This window comes from Taudactylus pleione, unplaced genomic scaffold (assembly GCF_031769625.1).
Source record: "Taudactylus pleione unplaced genomic scaffold, aTauple2 ptg000363l, whole genome shotgun sequence".
Classification (NCBI taxonomy): domain Eukaryota; kingdom Metazoa; phylum Chordata; class Amphibia; order Anura; family Myobatrachidae; genus Taudactylus; species Taudactylus pleione.
This window is the reverse complement of record NW_028284764.1, coordinates 1457293-1479773: the sequence shown is the minus strand read 5'-3', so window position 1 is coordinate 1479773 and position 22481 is coordinate 1457293. Positions and strand designations below refer to the sequence as shown.

Here is a 22481-nt window from a genome sequence, read left to right as displayed (position 1 = left end):
GGTGCTGCTTTCACAATCTCCCTGAAATACTTTTTCAAAAGTAGGCAAGTATGCTCTAGTGTCTGCTAAGGCTCCGGTGGCTGGGTGGCCGCGTTAGTCGGCTGCCGGCCACCAGGGAGAGAGGAGGGGGCCCCGCACGGGAAGTGCACACGGGCCCCCTCCTCTCTTAAGACGCCCCTGCCGGTGGGCCACACTGCTTGAGCGACCATCTCCTTACTCTAGGTATCAGGTTCCAGACCTCAAATCATATATTGTTAATCTATTAGACAGTTAGCTGGTGTAGCAGGACCACTAATCAACATGGGTGCTCGGTTCCCTTCTATAGAAATGACAACACAATTTGCCTGTTGGTTAGCCAAGCGTCTGTGATGGCTGGCCACACCCCCTCTATTGGCTGGCCACACCTCTTAAGCATGGGCCCCTACCACTGCATTCCCCCGGTGGGCCCTTCATGCTCCAGTACGACACTGAGTGTATGTGTGTGTGAGTCTATGGGGGCAGTGTGTGTGTGTGGCTTTGGGGGCAACTAAGGCCCGTATTCAATTAGAAGCGAAAAGTCCGTTGCCGGACTTTTCGCTGTCATCGCTGGTTTTGGGTACGAAAAACTATCACGCTCGTCCCCGTATTCAATTCCAAATCGGGGAAAACGGGACCCGGCGAAACTTCTGCCAGTGTTGGGGAAATCAGCCTGACACCCCCTAAAAGATGCACTGACATGGGAGATCACTCTGGATACCCCCGAATAGCCCAGCTGAAGGTTTGGCCACTTTAAATGGTCTCAATAGGTGCTATTTTGCGTGTTTTAAAAAGTGGTGAAGAATAGCATTTTGGAGGGTTTTTTTGAGAAAATAACTAGTCCCATCAAATTTGGGGTACATGAAAATGGGTGCTAGCATATTTTGAAGTTGCGAATGTGACGTTTTAAAAAACATGAAAAATCCACCTGCAATCATAAAAACACCTGCCGCATACTTGGGGATCCCCCTGGAGTCTATTTCGCTAGTTTTTAACTTTGTACCCCAACTTTTGTTTTTTTTTGCCCCCAAAATGAAAGTACTTTGTTGGGGCGTTCTTAATTATGTTTTCAATTTTTTTAGACACAGTTTACCTTTGGGGGGCTGTCCAAAGGGTGCTTGGTGGTTTACCTACGTTTGCACCCCAAAACCCCAATTTTGCACTTTTTTCTGCCTGCTATTCATAGGCGAAACTTGCCTTGGCGAAAAGTCTTTGGAATAGAATATGGGGAGAAGTGGAATCGTCGAAAATGACGTCATCGGTGAAAAAGTATCGCCAAAACAGACTTTTCGCTTCTAATTGAATACGGCCCTAAGAGTTAGATTCAGACCCCATGTGGCCCTAGGCAATATACTCATTTGTAAAAAGAAACCTAAAAAACAATAAACATAAAAATGGGAATTTGGTAATCTGTGCCTGTCACTGGCCACAGGGTACTACTTGGAAGCAGAAGGTTGCATAACGGATAATCCAGCAATAGTACAATATTTAAAAATAAAGGGAGGAGCACTGCCTAGTATACGTCTGCAGACAGACATCTACTGTTCCTGTAGCGCATTACAAATTGTGAATAAATACAAATATCACTGCTAATCATATGACTGCTGGCATACACTGCCTGACCCACACTATCTAGAAAAATAATGAATGTGCTTTCAGGGTATTAGTGTCCCCTTTGTTTTAATGACAGAAGGTTTGTCAGGTGTTGAAGGCTTGTAAAGAGGATTTAGCGCAGTACAGGAGGATGACTGACTGCAATAATAGACCCAGGAAAAAGCAGAGCTTCAACCAAGTCATACGAAGGAGCATCTCAAATTGTTTGACAGTGCTGAAGTTCCTGTGCAATGCAAATACATTTTGTAATCTACAGTATTTCAGGTCATTGGCTTCTAAAGTGGGTTGGACTGCACCTCCCCAATGTAGTGTAATTACATTGGGATAATACAGTGAGTAAAATCTCGAGCTCACCTGTTACCACTGTCTGACTGAGGACTCAGAGCTATACATGACACCGTAGAGATTAAGCACTTACTGTAGATCCTCTGTATTGGCTCAAAGAGATTTTACTCTGAAGCAATGGTTAAATTTCTGCAGGAAGCCTCGGGATCAGTAAGGTCGGCTGACGAGCTGGTTTTTTTTGTGAATGGGAGAAAGGTAAAGCTGTATTTTCTATTTCAATTTATTTTTTAATGGAGATAGGTGATACATTTTTGTACAATAAGCCTACTTAAGATATCAAACAGTTTTATTACCATGAAGCTGTAATTCATGTTATTTCGTAGTTTTACTTGCTAGGAAATGGTTTCTCTTATAAATAACAACAACGTTGGAACTACTGAGAGCTGTGTACATAAACAAACATTATATAAGTGCTATGTATTACAGTACAGGTTCTTACTTACTGCAGAAGGGAATAACATGTTTTGTGGCTGTTTAGATCACCTTGGTAAACATTATTAGTACAATGTAACAATTTGCACCAATTATTGAAAAAAATAAGGGGTCAATCCAATTAGGTGCGAATTGCGAGTAGCGAGTTTGTTTCATGAAATTTGCAGACTTTGCACCCAAGAATTCTCCAATCCAATAAAAAAATGCCTATTATCACTACTCGCAGCGGAGGTTTGTGAATTGACTGCCAAATGCGATGTGAGAGAAATGCATGACAAAGTGGGGAGACCATCCTGGACCCCCCAAAATTGATCATTTTATTAGCAGGCTGTTTGTGGCCATTAGGAAAGTATTGTAGGTTATTAAATGGTGTGAAATGGCTGATTTGTGCTTTTTTTTTTAAAAATGCAAAAAACAATGATAAAGAGCAAACATTTTTTGTTTAATCTCAAACGAATTAAACAAAAAATGCAAAGAAAAGTAGGAATAAAAGGAGATTTTAATGTACTTTGAGGTCACTGAAAAATTTGAAAAAAGAATATTTTTCACTTAACAAAATACTGTAATTAAATTAGGAGTGCCTAAGATAGCAAAAAAGTTGATTTTTGGGGTAATTTGCGACCATTCCCCACCCCTCAAAAAATGACATGTAATTAGTGGACTAATTAGGCTAATTGTAACCTTTCAATTGACTAATTAGTCATTAGGGGGGTTTCCAAGCGGTTCGGCACGGTGTCCTGACATTTTAACCTTAAAATAAAGATTTTCCTTTCCATCTCTCACCCTCAGGGAGGTGCAACTCGCACCTGGCACCTAATTGGATTGACCCCCTAAGTCACTGTCCTTCTTGGGAGGGAGTAAGGAACGGTGTCGGATTTTACCTACTGGTCCCCAGTGAATGCAGTGGCTTCCCATTGTCTGCCAATCACACGCTGGACAGGCAGTTCTGGAAATTGGAAGTCACTCCCCAGCCTCTCTGCTAGTTGCTATTGTGCTTCTAGGGGCTGCAGCTGATGCAGTCCCTAGAAGCTGTGAGGGAGAGAGGGGCGTGGGGGGTGTTGTGTGCACGCTTTGCTGCCAATTATGTGCTTCTAAGGGCCACTGATGATCGGCAGCTTTGACAAACCACCCATCAATAAATATACCCCTAGGAGTAATTTACTCACAGCGGAAAGTGCAGACTTAAGGACCGATGTATTATTATTATCCTTTATTTAGTATGGCAGCACAAGGGGTCTTACAGAGTACAGTAACAGTAAGAGCAAACAAGAAAGCAGTGACTTACAGTACACAACATTGCAGGACATGTACACGGTTTATAAACATTGCTGCAGCCGTAATACCCAGATACGCAGCCGGGCGGCAAGTCCCAAAGGTTTGGTGCTGTTGTTAGAAATGGGGTGGAGATGATGGTATAAGTAAGGACTGGGGTGGAGATGATGGTATAAGTAAGGACTGTGGTGGAAGGAGATGATTGTATAAGTAAGGACTGGGGTGGAGATGGTATAAATAAGGACTGGGGTGGAGATGATGGTATAAGTAAGGACTAGGGTGGAGATGATGGTATAAGTAAGGACTGGGGTGGAGATGATGGTATAAGTAAGGACTGGGGTGGAGATGATGGTATAAGTAAGGACTGATGTGGAGATGATGGTATAAGTAAGGACAAAGGGTGGAGATGATGGTATAAGCAAGGACTGGGGTGGAGATGATGGTATAAGCAAGGACTGGGGTGGAGATGATGGTATAAGCAAGGACTGGGGTGGAGATGATGGTATAAGTAAGGACTGTGGGGGAGATGATGGTATAAGTAAGGACTGGGGTGGAGATGATGGTATAAGTAAGGACTAGGATGGAGATGATGGTATAAGTAAGGACTGGGGTGGTGTTGATGGTATAAGTAAGGACTGGGGTGGAGATGATGGTACAAGTAAAGACTGGGGTGGAGATGATGGTATAAGTAAGGATTGGGGTGGAGATGATGGTATAAGTAAGGGCTGGGGTGGAGATGATGGTAAAAGTAAGGACTGGGGTGGAGATGATGGTATAAGTAAGGACTGGGGTGGAGATGATGGTATAAGTAAGGGCTGGGGTGGAGATGATGGTATAAGTAAGGACTGGGGTGGAGATGATGGTATAAGTAAGGACTGGGGTGGAGATGATGGTATAAGTAAGGACTAGGGTGGAGATGATGGTATAAGTAAGGACTGGGGTGGAGATTATGGTATAAGTAAAGACTGGGGTGGAGATGAATGGATAAGTAAGGACTGGGGTGGAGATTAATAGATAAGTAAGGACTGGGGTGGAGATGATGATATAAGTAAGGACTGGGGTGGAGATGATGGTATAAGTAAGGACTGGGGTGGAGATGATGGTATAAGTAAGGACTTGGGTGGTGATGATGGTATAAGTAAGGACTGGGGTGGAGATGATGGTTTAAGTAAAGACTGGGGTGGTGATGATGGTATAAGTAAGGACTGGGGTGGAGATGATGGTATAAGTAAGGACTGGGGTGGAGATGATGGTACAAGTAAGGACTGGAGTGGAGATGATGGTATAAGTAAGGACTGGGGTGGAGATGATGGTATAAGTAAAGACTGGGGTGGAGATGATGGTATAAGTAAGGACTGGGGTGGAGATGATGGTATAAGTAAAGACTGGGGTGGAGATGATGGTATAAGTAAGGACTGGGGTGGAGATGATGGTATAAGTAAGGACTGGGGTGGAGATGATGGTATAAGTAAGGACTTGGGTGGTGATGATGGTATAAGTAAGGACTGGGGTGGAGATGATGGTATAAGTAAGGACTGGGGTGGAGATGATGGTATAAATAAGGACTGGGGTGGAGATGATGGTATAAGTAAGGACTGGGGTGGAGATGATGGTACAAGTAAGGACTGGGGTGGAGATGATGGTATAAGTAAGGACTGGGGTGGAGATGATGGTATAAGTAAAGACTGGGGTGGAGATGATGATATAAGTAAGGACTGGGGTGGAGATGATGGTATAAGTAAGGACTGGGGTGGAGATGATGGTATAAGTAAGGACTTGGGTGGTGATGATGGTATAAGTAAGGACTGGGGTGGAGATGATGGTTTAAGTAAAGACTGGGGTGGTGATGATGGTATAAGTAAGGACTGGGGTGGAGATGATGGTATAAGTAAGGACTGGGGTGGAGATGATGGTATAAGGACTGGGGTGGTGATGATGGTATAAGTAAGGACGGGTGGAGATGATGGTATAAGTAAGGGCTGGGGTGGAGATGATGGTTTAAGTAAAGACTGGGGTGGTGATGATGGTATAAGTAAGGACTAGGGTGGAGATGATGGTATAAGTAAGGACTGGGGTGGAGATGATGGTATAAGTAAGGACTGGGGTGGTGATGATGGTATAAGTAAGGACTGGGGTGGAGATGATGGTATAAGTAAGGGCTGGGGTGGAGATGATGGTATAAGTAAGGATTGGGGTGGAGATGATGGCCGGGCACCGCAGAATCAGAGGTCGCCATTTTCCCGGCAATTTACTCACAGTGCATGCGCAAAATGCCAGAAAATTGTCTGCGGCTGCCATTTTCCGGCGTTTTGAGCAGCGCTGAGAGACCCGACGTGGGACCTGTTTTAGATAATATGGGTGCGGGGTGTGCAGTGTGGGCCACCCCTGGACCAGGGGGCCCATGTGCACCACACACCCTGCACCCATTATAGATATGCCCCTGGAAGGAAATGCACATGTGGGAAGAGGGCCCTGCTCATGAGAGCGTACAATCTATAGCATTGGGGCAGACAGACAGGGGTGACACAGAGGGGAAAGACAGCAAGCAAGGAGCATGGAGCAGTGGGTTAGGTGTAGACCTGGAATGCTTCTGTAACCCCTGATAGTTTTATGAATTTCCTTTACCCTTGTACATATTTATATTCAAAAGTGACTGAGGGCCTGATTCAGCATGCATCGCAATTGTAACCGTGTACATCTCATCTTGGATGTCATCTCGCCACCTCAAACTTAATATACCCAAAACAGAATTAATTATATTTCCACCGGCCAATAGTAGTTACCAACCTGATATCTCTATTACTGTTGACAACTCCACAATCAACCCCACCCCACAAGCTCGCTGCCTAGGTGTCATCCTTGACTCTGAACTGTCTTTTGTTCCCCACATTCAATCTGTCTCTAAATCCTGTTACATACATCTAAAAAACATAGCCAAAATTCCACCATATCTTACGCAAGACACTGCAAAAACTCTAATACACGCACTCATAATTTCCCGCATTGACTATTGCAATCTCCTTATTGGTCCTCCCAAAAACAGGCTCTCCCCACTACAATCCGTTTTGAATGCAGCTGCGAGGTTGATCTTTCTCACCAAACGTTTAGTGTCTGCTGCGCCGCTCTGTCAGTCCCTCCATTGGCTGCCGTGCTTCTACCGTATTCAATTTAAAATACTTACACTCACACATAAAGCTATTAACCAAACCACGCAAACATACATCTCTTCACTTATCTCAAAATATCTTCCAACCCGACATCTCCGCTCTGCACAAGATCTGCGTCTCTCATCCCCAAGCATTACTTGTTCCCATGCACGGTTACAGGACATTTTTCGGGCTGCACCCACCCTGTGGAATGCCCTCCCACGCACAAGAAGACTTTCCACTAGTTTCCAAACATTCAAGCATTCTCTGAAAACTCACCTCTTCAGACAAGCTTATCAGATTCCAGGACCGCCCACCTAACCTTTTATAGCTCCCTATCTAACTCTCTTCTTATAGTAAACACCTATCACATCTTCTCTTTCTTCAATTTAACATCCTCCTAACCCTAGGCCAACTTTCCAGTGTGATTGGATTATACAGCCCACCAAGAACATCTGCAATCGGGCTGGACCAATTTGCAATATATAGCACCTATCCTTGTGTATCAACACCTATTTCTCTATAGATTGTAAGCTTGCGAGCAGGGCCCTCTTACCCTTATGTGTGTCATGTATGTATGTCTTCTACAACCCAGTAAAATGTTAATGCTGATTCAAATTGTAAAGCGCAACGGAATTTGCTGCGCTATATAAGAAACTGTTAATAAATAAATGAATAAGTGTACGCAGATTGGCCGATGGTGCATACTGTGTATGCTTATGAGCAGGTTAGCACTGCAATCGCACGCAGATAGAAAGCCATCGCAGAGTGAGTGACAGGACATCAGTATTTGGGGGTGGTGACGGGGGATTGGTCAGAGAAATGCAGGAGTGCCTGTCCGTTTGAACCGTTATGTGGGCGTGCATAAATTAGCCACTGCGACAGCATACGCAGCGTAAGTACTCCCTGCGTGCGACGAGACTTGCAATGTCTTCGACAGATCAGATCTGCTGTAATTTTGCGTGAGGGTCCGATGTGACTCGATGTTACCGATGTATACGCAGCACTGCGAGGTCTTACAGATGTGAGAAAGCAGCAGTGGGCATCTCTATGCTGGCTGAGCGGTGGCAGACATTAGCATATTTTCGCAGCCTCACTGCGTGCGTAATCGCAGCTGCGATCGCAATAGTGATCTGTGCTGAATCAGGCCCTCAGTCCGCACTAGTGAAATACGTGTTGTTGTTGGAAAAAAAAAATAGTATTAAATATAAATGTCTATGTAACATTACTATATATATAATTAATCACAATCTGTGACTGTGTGGCGAAAATATAAAGCAATACTGTACCTTTATAACACTATATAGGTGTGTCAGGTGCATTCAGGAGACCAGTTGAGACTAAAGTGCTCTAGAACAAATAGGCTTTTATTCCAGCGAAAAGGTACAGGCAGTGCAATAGCCTCTTACACAGGAGTACAACAAGCAACTCAGGGACATAGGGCTCTATTTACTACAATCCGCATATTGAATGTGGATTGTAGTGTGATATTACCGAGTGAATTCGCATTGCGAATTCAGGCAATATCACAGGGATTTACTATAAATCCCTTGCAGGGACAGAGCTTGCGATAAAGCTCTGTCCCTGTGGATCCCATCCGCACTCTAATCGCGGTATTTTCGGAAAAAATACAGCGACTAAGAGCCCGTGCATGTGCCGACCGACCACCGCTACTACCCCCCACCGACGCTAAGCCCCGCCCCCGCGATCGCGGACCCCCCTCCCTTCATTACACTTACCTGCATCCTCCTGGCCTCCGGTGATCTTCTCCGGGCTTCCCGATAAGGTGATCTCCCATACTGCACTGGGGCCCGATCACCTGATGACCGGGCCCCAGTGTACTATGGGAGACCAGCTGACCAGAGAGGAGCCATCACCGGAGGCCCGATCACCGGTCCCTGGATTCAGGTAAGTAAAAAAAAAAATGTTTAATTTTTTTTTTCTTTTTTTTACAGTAATCAGCTTGCGGTCTGCTTAGACCACACAGCTGATTACTGGGACCGACTCACAGCTCTGCTCTCCCCGTTAGAGCAGGGCAGGAGGCCGGTAACCGGGGGAGACCCTGGATAACGCCACCTCCAGGTGGCGTTATTATCACAGGGCTTCCCCCGGTATTTCTTTACAATTTATTTTTAGTAACTGTGGTCGGATCACATTTCCCATTACAATTATGGGAAATGCGATCTGCTTTACTAAAAATAAGTGATACTGGGGGTTGGAGTAGAATTTTACTAATTCTACTCCAATTGCCCTGTAATAACTACAGGTGAAACTAAAATAATGTGAAAAGGGTGTGAAAACAGCCTTTTTCACTTTATTTTAGTAAAAATAATGTTAATAAATAGAGCCCATAGTAATATAACATCACAGGAGAACAACAGCAAGGTCAGTGTATGCATCGTCCAGTGCACAGAGGAGAGGTGCCAAAGGTGCACACTCCCCTATCTCTCCCTCTGAATGACCCACACAAGCAGCTTAACTCCTCTTAACTTAAGGCCCCCATCAGTGGCGTATCTATAATGGGTGCAGTGTGTGCGGGGCACAAGGGCCCCCGGGTCCAGGGGGGCCCCGCACTGCACACACTGCACCCATATTATTTTAGACTTACCTGTCCGTGGTCCCACATCAGGTGTCAGCGCTGCTCAGAACACCGGAAAATGGGCGCGACCATTTTTCCGGCGTTCTGCGCATGCGCAGTAGACTCCGGGCACACTCTAGTGCCCGGAGTCCACTAAGGCTCTGGTGGCTAGCTAGCCGTGTCAGTCGGCTGCCGGCCACCGGGGAGAGAGGAGGGGGCCCCTCACGGGGAGTGCACACAGGCCCCCTCCTCTCTTAAGACGCCCCTGGCTCCCATCCATCTGCGATGGATTGCCGCGATCCTGCAATCCGTTATCACAGGATCGTAGAAATCCAACATATTGGATTTCACAGATATGACAATCACGATCCAAAAATGATCGCGATTGTCAAATCGGTGAAATTTAACATGTAAAATTTCAGCGATCCTGCGACGGATCGCTGAACATCGATGGTCCCCGGTCGGCATTTCCAACCGGCAGATCGGCGTTTCCCTGATCGTAGGATCGCGAGATCCTTGATCAGATGTATGGGGGCCTTTTCAGTAACTCCTTAACTCTTAATTGAAGAAAAGGCATGGTACTTTCCTGAACCACAGAAGGTTAACTGTTTCTTCAAAGGTGGGAGCTTTCCATCCTCCCATGTTCCTCCATCGTTAAAGGGAGATTCTACATTTTTGAGGGGATCATATCCTAACATCATATGTTATATTTGTAACAGCTACAAATCTTTAAATGCATCAAGCACCATCCATAGAGGAACTTCTCTGTGTATTTTTCAGAAAACTGCATTTAAATATCCTGTCTAGGTCAGGTGCTTATCATAAGTTACTATTATTATGATACTGTGAACTATAGGACTATCTTATACTTGACCTCAATTACAGCATTGTGGATTGTCTGTGATATGATCCCTCTGCCCCGGTTCTGCTGCTTCCACCGGATGCCGAGTCCTTTGTGCGGACACGTGAACCCAAGTTCACGCGTGCGCACTAGCACTGCCGAGTTAGACTCGGCACTGCTAATTTTTACTTAATTACTGACGGCCATCCGGCCCCCGATAATGAATATGCCCCTTAAGCTGGGTACACACTTGTCGACTACCTGATGCGAAGGTCGATGGTGCTGATGAATGATATATCGGACGCCCGGTACACACTGCACGATCCGGTGACCGCCCGATATGTCATTTACCGACACCATTGACCTTGCCGATGTTGGCAGATGGGTCACTCCGCCGTCCGTGCATGCATGTCGGGCAGCGGGGGTGCGCATAGTGGGTACACACTAGACCAGCGTTTTTCAACTGCTGTGCCGCGGCACACTTGTGGTTGTCATGTGTGCCACGGGGTCAGTGCGTCCAGAGCCGACGGTCAGATTAGTGCTGGCCTGGTCACACTGGCCATACAGAGGGCTGATTACATCCTTCAAAGTTCCGCCCCCCCACTGTCCAGGGCCAGTAAGGCATAGGCGCGGTCACTATTCTGTGCCGTTGTGGACATTGAGGGGCACATTTATCAAACTGTATTTGAAGTAAAATCCCCCAAAACACCCATTTTCGGGGGGTTTACCTCAAATACTAAGTATCCCCCAGATGTATTAAGAGGGACCCCAGCAGCTCCGATACCTGCTGCGATACCTCCATTGCCGCTGGCAGCCGCCTCCCTCTTAGGTTTCTGTGGGGGAAGCGATGCTGCCAAATGTACCAAAATCCGGAATGCGATGCATTCCCGATAGTGGCCCCCGCAGCTAACACCATCTGAAGATGACATTATCCGCTGCAGCCTATGGGTTACACCGCGCACTATTAGCCGGCGGAGGGATCTGCTGGAGCCCTCCACGGCTATGGCGGATATGCATGTGCAGACACGGGACTGTGGGCCTGATTCAGAGCCACTCGTAAGCGCCGCTCGTTCGCTCCGAGCGATGTTTGCACAACTGCGCATGCATATGGGTCGTAATGCGCATGCGCCAACCAGTCATTGCGGTCGGAAATCGTGCGCTCGTAATACAGCGAGGGGCTGCTAATTTGAGTGACAGAATGAGGCGCTTGTGGGTGGTAACAGGGGAAGGTGCTTGAAAACGGGGGAGTGGAGATCCGAACGTAGGCGTGCCAAACGGTCAAAACGCCGTTTTATGGGAGTGCATAATTAGTAAAGGAGCGTCATCGACCACATCACTTGGTTGTCTTTTAGCCTGAACTGCTCGCAGTGATAGCGGGAAGTAAATCCTACCACAAGCACTGCGAGCAGTTCAGATGCCTTTCGGTGTTCCCGATTAATCTAATAAATAGCGGAGATGGCGTATGATGTGAATGGCAAAGGGGCGTCTTTAGAAAATAACGAGCGCATTTTTCGGACGCTCGCTCAGACATAGAGGCGTCAACAGACCGCAAACAGCGAGCACTCAATTTAAATATCTGGCCCCTTTTTAAGAACGAGCGTCCGAAAATAGCGTCCTGGTCTGAATCCGACCCTGTATGTGCACCACCCCCAGCACTGGCCGGCAGCTCTCCGGAGACATCGCAGGGACGGGATCGTTTCGGAGCCTGTGTCCTTGCATGTCCCGGATGACACATCTGGCCAAAGAGATCGCTTTTTGCAATGCAATCAGGGGTGTTACTGGCATGTCCTGATCGCATTGCAAAAGCGATCAATGATAAATGGGCCCCTAAGTGAGAGGTGGAAGTATGGCTGTGCTGTCCTCCCTCACTGACATGCATCTTCTGATTCTTCCATCGCGGAGAGCAGGCAGAAGGAGCAGGGTGTGAGGATCCCTGATGCAAGAGGACAGACAGTAGTATCTGAGCACCTGATGATAGTATATGTGTACAAGGAAGGGGCCTGTTCCTGCAATGCAGGGGTTACAGGGCTGCACAGGGCTAATCCGCTGCTGCAGGGGACAGTGGAGACTGAAAGGGAGATTCTCACCTCCACCATCCAGTATCAGCACATGAGCACGTTAAAGGTGAGACAGCTGTTGTAGTGTGCACTGGGGACTCCCTGCTGCTGTCTGGCTGTCACTACACACAGGGGTAAATTTACTAAAGTGAGAGTTTTTAGAAGTGAGTTTTAAAAGTGATGTTGCCCATAGCAACCAATCAGATTCTACTTAACATTTAACTAGCACCTTCTAGAAGATAATAGAATCTGATTGGTTGCTAAGGGCAACATCACTTTTAAAACTCACTTCTAAAAACTCTCACTTTAGTAAATTTACCCCACAGGCTACTCTGCCTCTGGAAGTAACGTTGCAACAGTAATGTAAGAGAACTGGATGGAGAAAGTATGGAGTTGCTTGTAACTACATTGTCCCAGTATCTGCTCCCATGGGAAGGGGGAGGCACAGCATGCACAGTCACTAGCATGAAGAATACCCCCATTTATACACAATCAGATCCCCTCCTCCCAGCCTGTCTCCAGGAGGGATGTCACTCACCACCTGCAGGACAGCACCAGTTACCTGGAGCCTTCTCCCTGTAGTGTCAGCCCCATTTATTATCATTATGTGCACTTTCTAACTCTGACCCCCTACCCCGCTGCATCTGACATCACTCACTTGGAGGGGTATTCAATATGGGAGCGAAAAGTCCGTGCTGGACTTTTCGCTCCACATAGGAGAATTGTCTGGGATAAAGTATCTGGAGCACGCCCGCTTTATCCCCGTATTCAATACAAAACCTCTGAAAACGGAACCTGGCGAAGTGGGATTTGCGTTAAAAAAAGAAATTTACCTTGAAAAAATTGTAGGACCCCCCTAAAGCTGTAAAAACATGGGGGATCACTAAGGATACCCCCGTTTCAGCCTGCAAATGAAAGTCAGGGATTTAAATAGCTGCGGCAGGTGTTTTTTTCCCGACATTGAAGAAGTGATGCAGAAGAGCACTTAGGTTATTTTTTTCGGTTTTTTAAGTGGTCCCATCAAATTTGGGGTACATGAAAATGGGTACTAGCATATTTTTAAGTCCCTAAAGTAAGTTTTTAAAAATTCTGCAATTGTGCACCTGCCGCTATAAATCTATTCTAGAATACACCTGCCACTAATAGCCTATTCTAGAATACACCTGCCGCATACTTGCAGAATAGCCCTGAACCTATTTCCCTAGTTTTAAACAATTTTTTCCTATTTTTTTTTCACCCCAATTTTTAAATACATTTTTTGGGGTGTCCCTATTTTTTTTTTCTACTTTTTTTGACACAGTTATTTTTAAAATGACATTCCCATGGGTGCAGGCTATTTTTTTTTAAGCCTGCACCCCTAAACCCCAATTCTGCACTTTTTTTCGACACCTATTCAATGGTGAAAAGTTATCCCCGTTTTTTATCAAAGACTTTTCGAACCTGCGAAAAGTCTTTGACATTGAATACGGTGTAAAACTAAAATCTGCGATAATGACGTAATAGGTGCGAAATTAACGCAAAAACTGAGTTTTCGCTCCATATTGAATTCCCCTATTAATGTAGTGTGTCTTGTTCCTGTGGAGGCCAATGGGTGTGTTTTTGTATGTGGGATCCAATGTGTACGTCTTTTCATAGGTCGTGCACCCCGTATAGCCGGATGGTGTGCCTTGACAATTTTAAAACCTTGCGTAGCGCGCCTCGCGTTAAAAAAGGTTGAAAATCACTGGACTAGACGATGTGCACAATCCTCTGGATCGTGGGGCGACATATCATCTAGTAGGTACCTGGTTTTAGACCGACATAAATTGCAGGCCGAAAATCTCCACAGTCATAGCTCACCACTCACCCTGCTGATGTACCATGCAGGGGGAACGGTGAAGATGTTCCAGCTGTTTTAAAGCAGCTTGGAATATTTGTAGTCAATATCTAGCTTATCCAGTTCTCAGCCAGGGATCTGTACACATACACAGCATCAAACAGCGCTGTGATGTAAGGTAATGATCCAGCGGACATGTGCAGAGGTCATGAGTTTTGGCACTTCAGTGTAAAACAGTGGTTATCAAACTCGATCCTCAGGACCCCACACAGGTCACGTTTTCCAGGTCTCCTGGCAGGTGTACAGGTGTATTCATTACTCACTGACACATTTTAAAAAATACACAGGTGGAGCTAATTATTTAACTTTTGATTCTGTGAGGAGACCTTAAAAACATGCACTGTTTGGGGTCCTCAGGACTGAGTTTGAGAACCTGTGGTCTAAAGAGCAGAATTATGTTAAACCCACATAAAGGGCCAACTACAAATGTAATTTAAACTGGCACTGGGTTGGTGGTGCTCCCAGAGTTTTGTAAGTACAGTGAGATACTATTATGCGTAGAGCAGAGCTTCCCAAACGTGGTCCTCAAGGCTCCCCAACAGTTCAGGTTTTAGAGATAGCCATGTTTAGCACAGGTAGTTAAATCAAGCTGACTGAGGTACTGTACTAATTAAGTCACCTGTGCTCAACCATGGATATCTCTAAAACCTGAACTGTTGGGGAGCCTTGAGGACTGCATTTGGGAACCTCTGACGTAGAGCAAAAAAACAGTCTTGGGACACTTTTTAGTTAGTATAGAATAAAGTTTAAAACATGGTTTTTAATCAGATACCATTATTAAAAAAAAATAACCTATTTGGTGTACTGAGAAGTTGTTTTTTATTAAAATTGTATTAAATCATAATGCTTTTACACCTAAATCCAAAACGGGTCAGACCCAGTTCAGACCTTTTCTACTGTGGCGCCGATCCGGATTATTCCCGGATCATTCGACCTGGGAATCCAACCCTGGCCCCCTTTACACCAAGGAGCTACCCGGGTTAACCCTGCAATAACCCAGGTTTTAGCTCTGGTGTAAAAGAGGTATTAGTGTGATAGTCATATATCTAAATGCAGATGACATATTCTGCTAAAGCGAAAATATACAGATCCCTCATATTAACGATAGCATAAATAGCCAAAGGGACATGAGCTTACACATGAGTTCCTGTCTCCAACACAATTATGTGACCACGGTGGTCAGATCCTCCTTACCAAAATAAAATAACCTCAATATTGTTACAATATGGTCATTCAGCAGTTTGAGTAGACTCCACGACAAACACATACATTGAGAACTGCTAATTCTTCAGCAATTGGTTAATCTGAACACATTAAAGAGGAGTTTAAACAGGTTCCTCTACATTTCTCACAGCTAAACGCTCACCATGCAAACGGAATCACTTTCAGTTATATATCTGATACAACATAGTGCATGAATGTATTCAACAACTGATTATGCAACATTGTGACAAGTCATTATGAGTCACAACTGAAATCTGCTATCTCTAAGTGATAATATGATGATTGACACTGCAAATTTGTCAAGTGACATACGGTTATGTAAACAACATTGTTATATCACAAGGTTTGTCACTCTAATGGGTCATTTCTGTACATCCTTGGTCCCGTGAACATCATACAAATGTTGTGATAATACTGTACACTCTAATGCACAGTTAATACTGAGGTGAAAAATAACAGACGTTTGGATTCCTATATAGAAACAGTAGAGAGTCAGGTTACGCTAGGGATAGGCATCGTAATGCCGATGGTTAGCAGCTATCGATGTTTCTGATTCGATGGAAGTATTTTTTCATCTAATACCGGAAATTTGATGGTTGCCATGCGTAGAGCAAGCGGGTAAGCAGTGGTAGAATACATCTATTCTCAGTGTAGGGGCGAGCCTGGGGACAGCTCAGCATCTGAGAGTTCTGGGTGCGCCCCCACAGTGACGTGGACAGGGGAGCCACGAGGCTCCGCCCTCCTCTCAGGTACAATTATAACTATCGCAGTGCTTGCAATGCGATGGCTATTTGCCATTGCATTGCTGGATTTGAGGTCGGAAGCTCGGCAACCATTCGATGCCGGGCTTCCGATGTCCATCCCTAGGATACGTCCTGTGTGTTTGAATCATAGCCTTTTTTATATATTACGTTATATCATACATTAGAATTAGGAAGACTAATATATTTTTTATCGTTTATTAATCTATACTATCTTTTTTACATTTACTTACTATAACAAGTAGAGAGCGCAAACAAGGGCTAATTTACAGCCATAATGCATAAACTGAAAAATAATTTGCATATATGCCTAATACCCATTATATATTGCAGAATACCCATAATGATTCTAAATGATCTAATGCTTTGCACTCTCTGTTTGTTTAGCTGATATACAAGGTTTAAATGAATGGTCATTAGCGTATAGTAAAAATTATAAAAATAAAAAAAAAATAAAAAAAAAATATATATATATATATTTTTTTTTAAAATGATTAGTCTCCCTAATTCTAATAGGTATGATATATGGCTATAATCCAATTCTACTCCTAATTTTTAACTGGTGTGTGTGCTACACCCCCACTTCTTTCTTCTCCTAGCTAAAGTGAGGATGGATTGTGGAAACCTAAAGGTGCGTATCCACTAGCAGACTGTGAAACGATTTGAATGACTACGACATTATAATCGTGCAGCCGTTTCAGAGTCTGGGTCTCATTCAGACCCGCTCGCGAGCGCTGTACGCTCGCAAGCGGGTTGATGTTACGCAAATGCGCATGCGCGAAACCCTGCGAGCGATGGGGAAGCCGTCGCTCGGGGTCTCGCACCAAAGGGGGCGTGCTGTCGATGGTGATTGACAGCACGCCCCCTTTGGTGGGTGTGCCGGGGCATTGCTGCCCAGACGGAGGCGTTCCCATGGGAACGCCTACCATCTGGGTCCGGCCCCACTGACATCACTAGTGATCACTAGTGATGTCAGTGGGAGTATTTTTGGCTCTAATAGAGCCAAAAGCACTCCGAGCTTGCGGCAGACGAGACCCTACAGCAAGGGGGTCTCGTCGCAAGCCCGATGGTCGCGATGGTCTTGACCATCGCGACCATCTTTTTGGCCGCTCGCATAAGCTGTGGGTGGTCACCCACAGCTATGCGAGCGGCCAGGAGGCCGCTCCAATTTTAGGTAGGCCGGCCCTGATTCAGAGCGAGTGCTCTGGTCAGAGCGTCCGGCTCTGAATCTGGCCCTTTGTGCTGTGCCTACACTGAGCGATCAGTCATTCAGTGTAGGCACCCTCCCTCATGCCCAAACATGGCCAATCTGTTGTTATTGACAGATTGACCAGCATGTTCAGGCGATGATAGATGTCAGAGACGACCAGCGGGAGCGCACATATCTGGTAGTTTTTTACATTAAACTGCGCAATTTGTGCCCGACTAACAAGCGATTGAACGATAACAATGTCGTTATTGCTCAATCGGGTAGTGGATAGCCGCCTTAAGACTATCCACAAGCTCATCAGAGCAAAGGACATAATGAAACATATTCCAGAGCTCCCTTCAGCAGGTTTGGGAAAATATGGCCTCCAAAAAGGTTCACAAGTAGACACAAAGGGGCAGATACAATTAGCCGCGGTATTTACCCCGTAACTAATTGCTGGCCTAAATTCCCGTGGCGTGGGGAAAAGCTATTAAACTAAATAGCATTTTCCCTGCGCCGTAAAATCGGAATCAATGTGTTTTTTTCTCGCACGCGAGGCCGATTTGGTAGTTTTTAACACGTCATGTAGGTGCGAGGTAAAGTCCGACTGTGGGGACTCGCGCGCAGGGTCTCGGGGACTCCCCGGTGAGGAATCCCCGCTAATTGAATAGGTCCAGTGTGGGAATTAGTCGCTGGGTAAATCCCGCAGCTAATTGAATCTGCCCCATAGACATGTCATGGATGTTCATCCAAGGGGGTCTGCCCCTCAGGTCATTCATGCACTCCCGAAACCAGTGCAGGTACAGACATTGCCCCTGGTGCATCATACATGAGAAAACATCTATGCACTTGTTTTGGGACTGTATGCACAGTTGTTGTTAGATGCCCTGGAACATGAACTCAGAGACTGGGGAGCTTAGTCAGACCCGGTCGTTAGCTCTATGAGCTCGCAACCGGGTCGATGTTGCTCCAGTGCGCATGCGCGAGACCCGGCTAACGACGGGTGTTCCGTCGTTAGGGGTCTCGTAGCAGAGGGGGCGAGCTGTCGATGTTTGCTGGGCGGGCCAGGGGGGTGCCCGGCCAAACGGAGGCTTTCTTGTCGGAACGCTTGCCGTTTGGGGGCGGCCCCACTGACATCATCAGTGATGTCAGTGGGGAGCTTCCTGCTCAAACAGAGCAGGAAGCTCCCTGGGGCTTAAGGTTGACGAGACCCTACCTTAGGGTCTCGTCGTAAGCCCCGATGGTCGCGATGGTCTTGACCATCACGACCATTACCCTTAGTAGTCGTTAGAGCTGTGGGTGTTAACCCACAGCCTAACGACCGACATGTAGGCGGCCGTTCAGGATGCAAGCGGCCGCCCTGTTTCAGAACGACCGCTTGCATCCTATGATCGCCTCTGAATGAGGCCCTGTGTGCCAAGGAACAGCCTTTTGTACCACTCAGTACTTTATGGACTATTTCCTGGCACCCACACTTATGGGGCAACCCAGGAGGCCTGGCGCCTTATGAACTGGATTAAGGAAGCTTTGTGTCTTGCCAGGAACCGCCTCATTCTGAGGAGGGAGAGGATGTCTGTCCAGGACTGTTGCAAGTTGATTCATAGCCTGCTAAGAGACTATTCCATCATGGACAGTCCTGAGGAAGAAGAGGATTAAACCTCTCTTCTCCTGCCCCTCCCCCCATGAGTGACTGTCCTACAAGGACTGGGACTGTAGCTCGCTTCCCCCTTTTTCACATTGCCTGATGTTTTAGTGATATTTGTTTCTATTTATTACCCTTCCCTTATGTGTCTGTCTTTCAATAAAGCTTTGGGCCTGTGATTCCCCTCCCTCACCCTCTACCCTCCACACAGGGCCATCTCTTCCATTGGGCTTGTTGGGCAGTTGCCCAAGGGTCCGAAGCTTGTAGGGGCCCGCCAACCCGCCCCCCTGCAGCTGCGGCCAGTTGGTAAATTTGTGATATTTTTTTAAGCCGGCCGCCGATGCACTGTATTCTGATATAACCCCCCCACCCCATCCCCCCCAGTAAAGAGTACTCATCTATGTCCCAGTTTCGCTTCATCCACCGGCTTCAGACAGTCAGACAGAGGGGCCCATTTATCATTCACTATTTGAGGTAAAATCCCCAAAAACATACATTTTCGGGGGTTTACCTCAAATACTAAGTATCCCCCGTATATATGTAGGAGGGATCGCAGCAGGTATCTCCGATACCCATTGTGATCTCTCCATTGCCGCTGGCAGCCGCCTCCCCCATAGGTTTCTATGGGCGATGCGATGCTGCCAAATGCATCAATATCGGGAATGCGAAGCATTCCCGATATTGACCCCAGCAGCTAACGCCATCTGAAGATAGCGTTAGCCACTGTAGTCTATGGGGACTTACCGCATATCAGCCTTTCGGAGCCCGTCACCCTGCATGTGCCGGTAAATACATCCGGCCGCTATGATCGCATTTTGCAATGCGATCATGGGCGTTACTGCATGCCCTGATTGAATTGCAAAATGCGATCATTAATAAATGGGCCCCAGAGTCTCTCTGCATGTGTGAGAGGTCTGATTGGCTTGCAGGAGGGTTTAATTTTATTGACCATATACATTTTTTTCTCGTGAATGGGTGGGTAAGGGCCCCAGTGCATTGTTTTTCCCAGGGCCCACACTGCTGTTAAGACAACCCTGCCTCTACACCCATAGACCTTGTTGATTGTCATTTTGTTTAAGTATTGAATGAATAGTGCAGAGAATGATGTATAGTATAGGATATCTTATGCCATATGTCTTGCAATGTACTATAATGTATGCCTGATTATGTGTGATGGTGTATTGCGTTTAAGCTGTGCTGCGACACAGTACACTTATATGTTTTTTGCTATCTTTATGTAAATAAAGAATACTTTAACAATAAAAAAAAAGTGAGGATGGATTGAGCTGGCTAGGTCTGTAACCACAGCACACCATGCTGGTGGGGGGCCCCAAAGGTCTTACTATGCCCCTGATTTCTGGAACTTGTGATTAGGGATGGCTGACCATTGGGGTAATTACCAATGGTTACCAACTATGCAATGTATGACAATCAGTGGTTTCCACCAACTGATTGTCATCCTTGTTCTTTGACTGACTGGCCCGAAGGCCTATCAGAACCTAGAAGCAGGGCTATGCTCAGTGTCTCGGCACCATGTACAAAAACAATGAGGGAAACCATCTGGTTCTCCCCATCGATGATGAGAACATTCAACATTGCCCATAAACCATCGATGATTATGAATCATCGATGGTTGATGGCCATCCCTCCCTGTAATCTTCACTCAGTGGGATAGGTAAACCTGATTTATCGCCATACACCAACAGGTGGTTATTTTACTATTACAATTCAGATTAGGGATGGCCATTGGTAAGTCACCCATCGATGGTATGAAACTTTCGGTTATGAACCATCAATGGTTTCATCCACCGATGGTCATCCCTGTTTGAATGCTGGCCGTGTCAGGGGGGGAAGAACCTAAGCACAAGGCGGTGAACCATTGGGTTACCACTATCGATGGCAAAACTACCAACCATCAGTGGTTAACCACCAGGAAAACTGCTTCGGAACATTCAGACCCTGGCCTCAGCACACCTAGAACTTGGCGTTTTGTAACTGTGGCCGCCCCCACCCCACTCCCAAATGGCTACAGCATGTCAACCATGCTGCAACTTAGTGGGCACTGCGACGGTTGTCACAGACAGAGATCGGCACCTGCCCAGTACAGATCCTGCCCATGCGCCGATCTGAAAAATCGAAGTTATACGCTCGCTAAAGGGGTTATCTCATGCTTTCAATATTTAACAAACAGCGATAATCTTTGATTACCGCTGTTTGCCACTGCGCCGCGATACGGTCCCTATTGCCGGCAACAGAGACCCAGCAGCAGCCTTTCCAGCTTCAACTAAACCTTCCAGGCACTGCTGGGTCCCGTCGGGTGAAACATTCATGCACATGAGCAGACGGACCGTCACTTTTGCGCAAAGGATAGAAGCCTATCTCTGGTAACGATAGGCTGCCAGCAGCTGAGTGGAGGACTGCGATGACGAGGGGGGCGTTGCTGGACCTCACCGGCGAGGTAAGTAATGATGAATACCAGTGGCATATTCGTTATTATCACTGCGATTCTGAACTAAATATGCTGCTGGTGTTTAGGTTCGTTATTAAATGGGGCCCTGAGTAAAAGTACTGTGGCTCCAAGTTACCAAAGGATAGAATAGTTATATTTAGGATCTGCCTATAACCATTCAAGAGTATCCAGTTAATTTTGGTTATTAACTTTTTTTTAGTGCTGTGCTATTTTTGTACAATCAGTTTACAATAAGTGTTTTATACGTGTGCTAATATCATATTGCAATCTAATTTTTATATGATTAATTAATAAGTTGATAAATTTGAATATTAGCACTTTATTTTTGTTTTGAACTCCTATTGGTGTTTGATATATCACCATTTCATTTACTTTTTGGTTACCTAATATAACTACAACACTTTTAACAAATGTATTTAACAATATATACACCATACCGAGTTTAACGGCGAGTTGTATGTGAAGCATGAGTGCGATTATGCATCGAGGCAATACTGACTAGCTGAGGAGATAGAACACCGTGTCCAATAGCATGGATACAATTTGTACTTACCAGCTAATCCCGTAGAACAAAGGAAAACTAATAAACCAAAAGCTACAGTGACTAGGATTGCATGACAGTCGTGTTGTGATAAAGGCCCTCATTCAGAGCCGTACGCTCTGAGCAGAGCGCACGCTCTGAATGAGGGCCGGGCTCCATTTTCATGGAGCGTCCTCCTGGACGCTCGTATAGCTGTGGGTCACCACCCACAGGCTATACGAGCGTGCTTTGTGATGGCCGCGATGGTCGAGACCATCGCGACCATCGAATTTGCGAGCCGGAGCCTGCGGTTGAGGTTTTCAACCGCAAGCTCGGGAGTGATTTTGGCTCTATCAGAGCCAAAATCACTCCCACTGACATCACTAGTGATGTCAGTGGGCCGGCTTCTGACGGGAGGCGTTCCCGTGGGAACGCCCCCATCAGGGAGGCACGCCCCCGGCACGCCCACCAAAGGGGGCGTGCTGTCAATCAACATTGA

At 46.0% G+C, this 22481-nt stretch overlaps 1 protein-coding gene across 3 annotated transcripts in view; it reads left to right on the top strand.

Moving 5' to 3' along the window:
• The first annotated feature begins 2003 nt into the window (after positions 1-2003).
• Positions 2004-22481, top strand: part of XDH (xanthine dehydrogenase) — a 140225-nt gene continuing 119747 nt past the window's right edge. For 2 of the 3 annotated variants that reach the window (XM_088444433.1, XM_088444430.1), the window contains exon 1: positions 2004-2169. In XM_088444433.1, the coding sequence (XP_088300559.1) occupies positions 2092-2169 (78 nt within the window). In that variant the 5' untranslated portion in view covers positions 2004-2091. Of the gene's footprint in view, positions 2170-12328; positions 12368-22481 lie in introns of those variants that run through there. The other variant, XM_088444432.1, reaches the window with a different exon arrangement.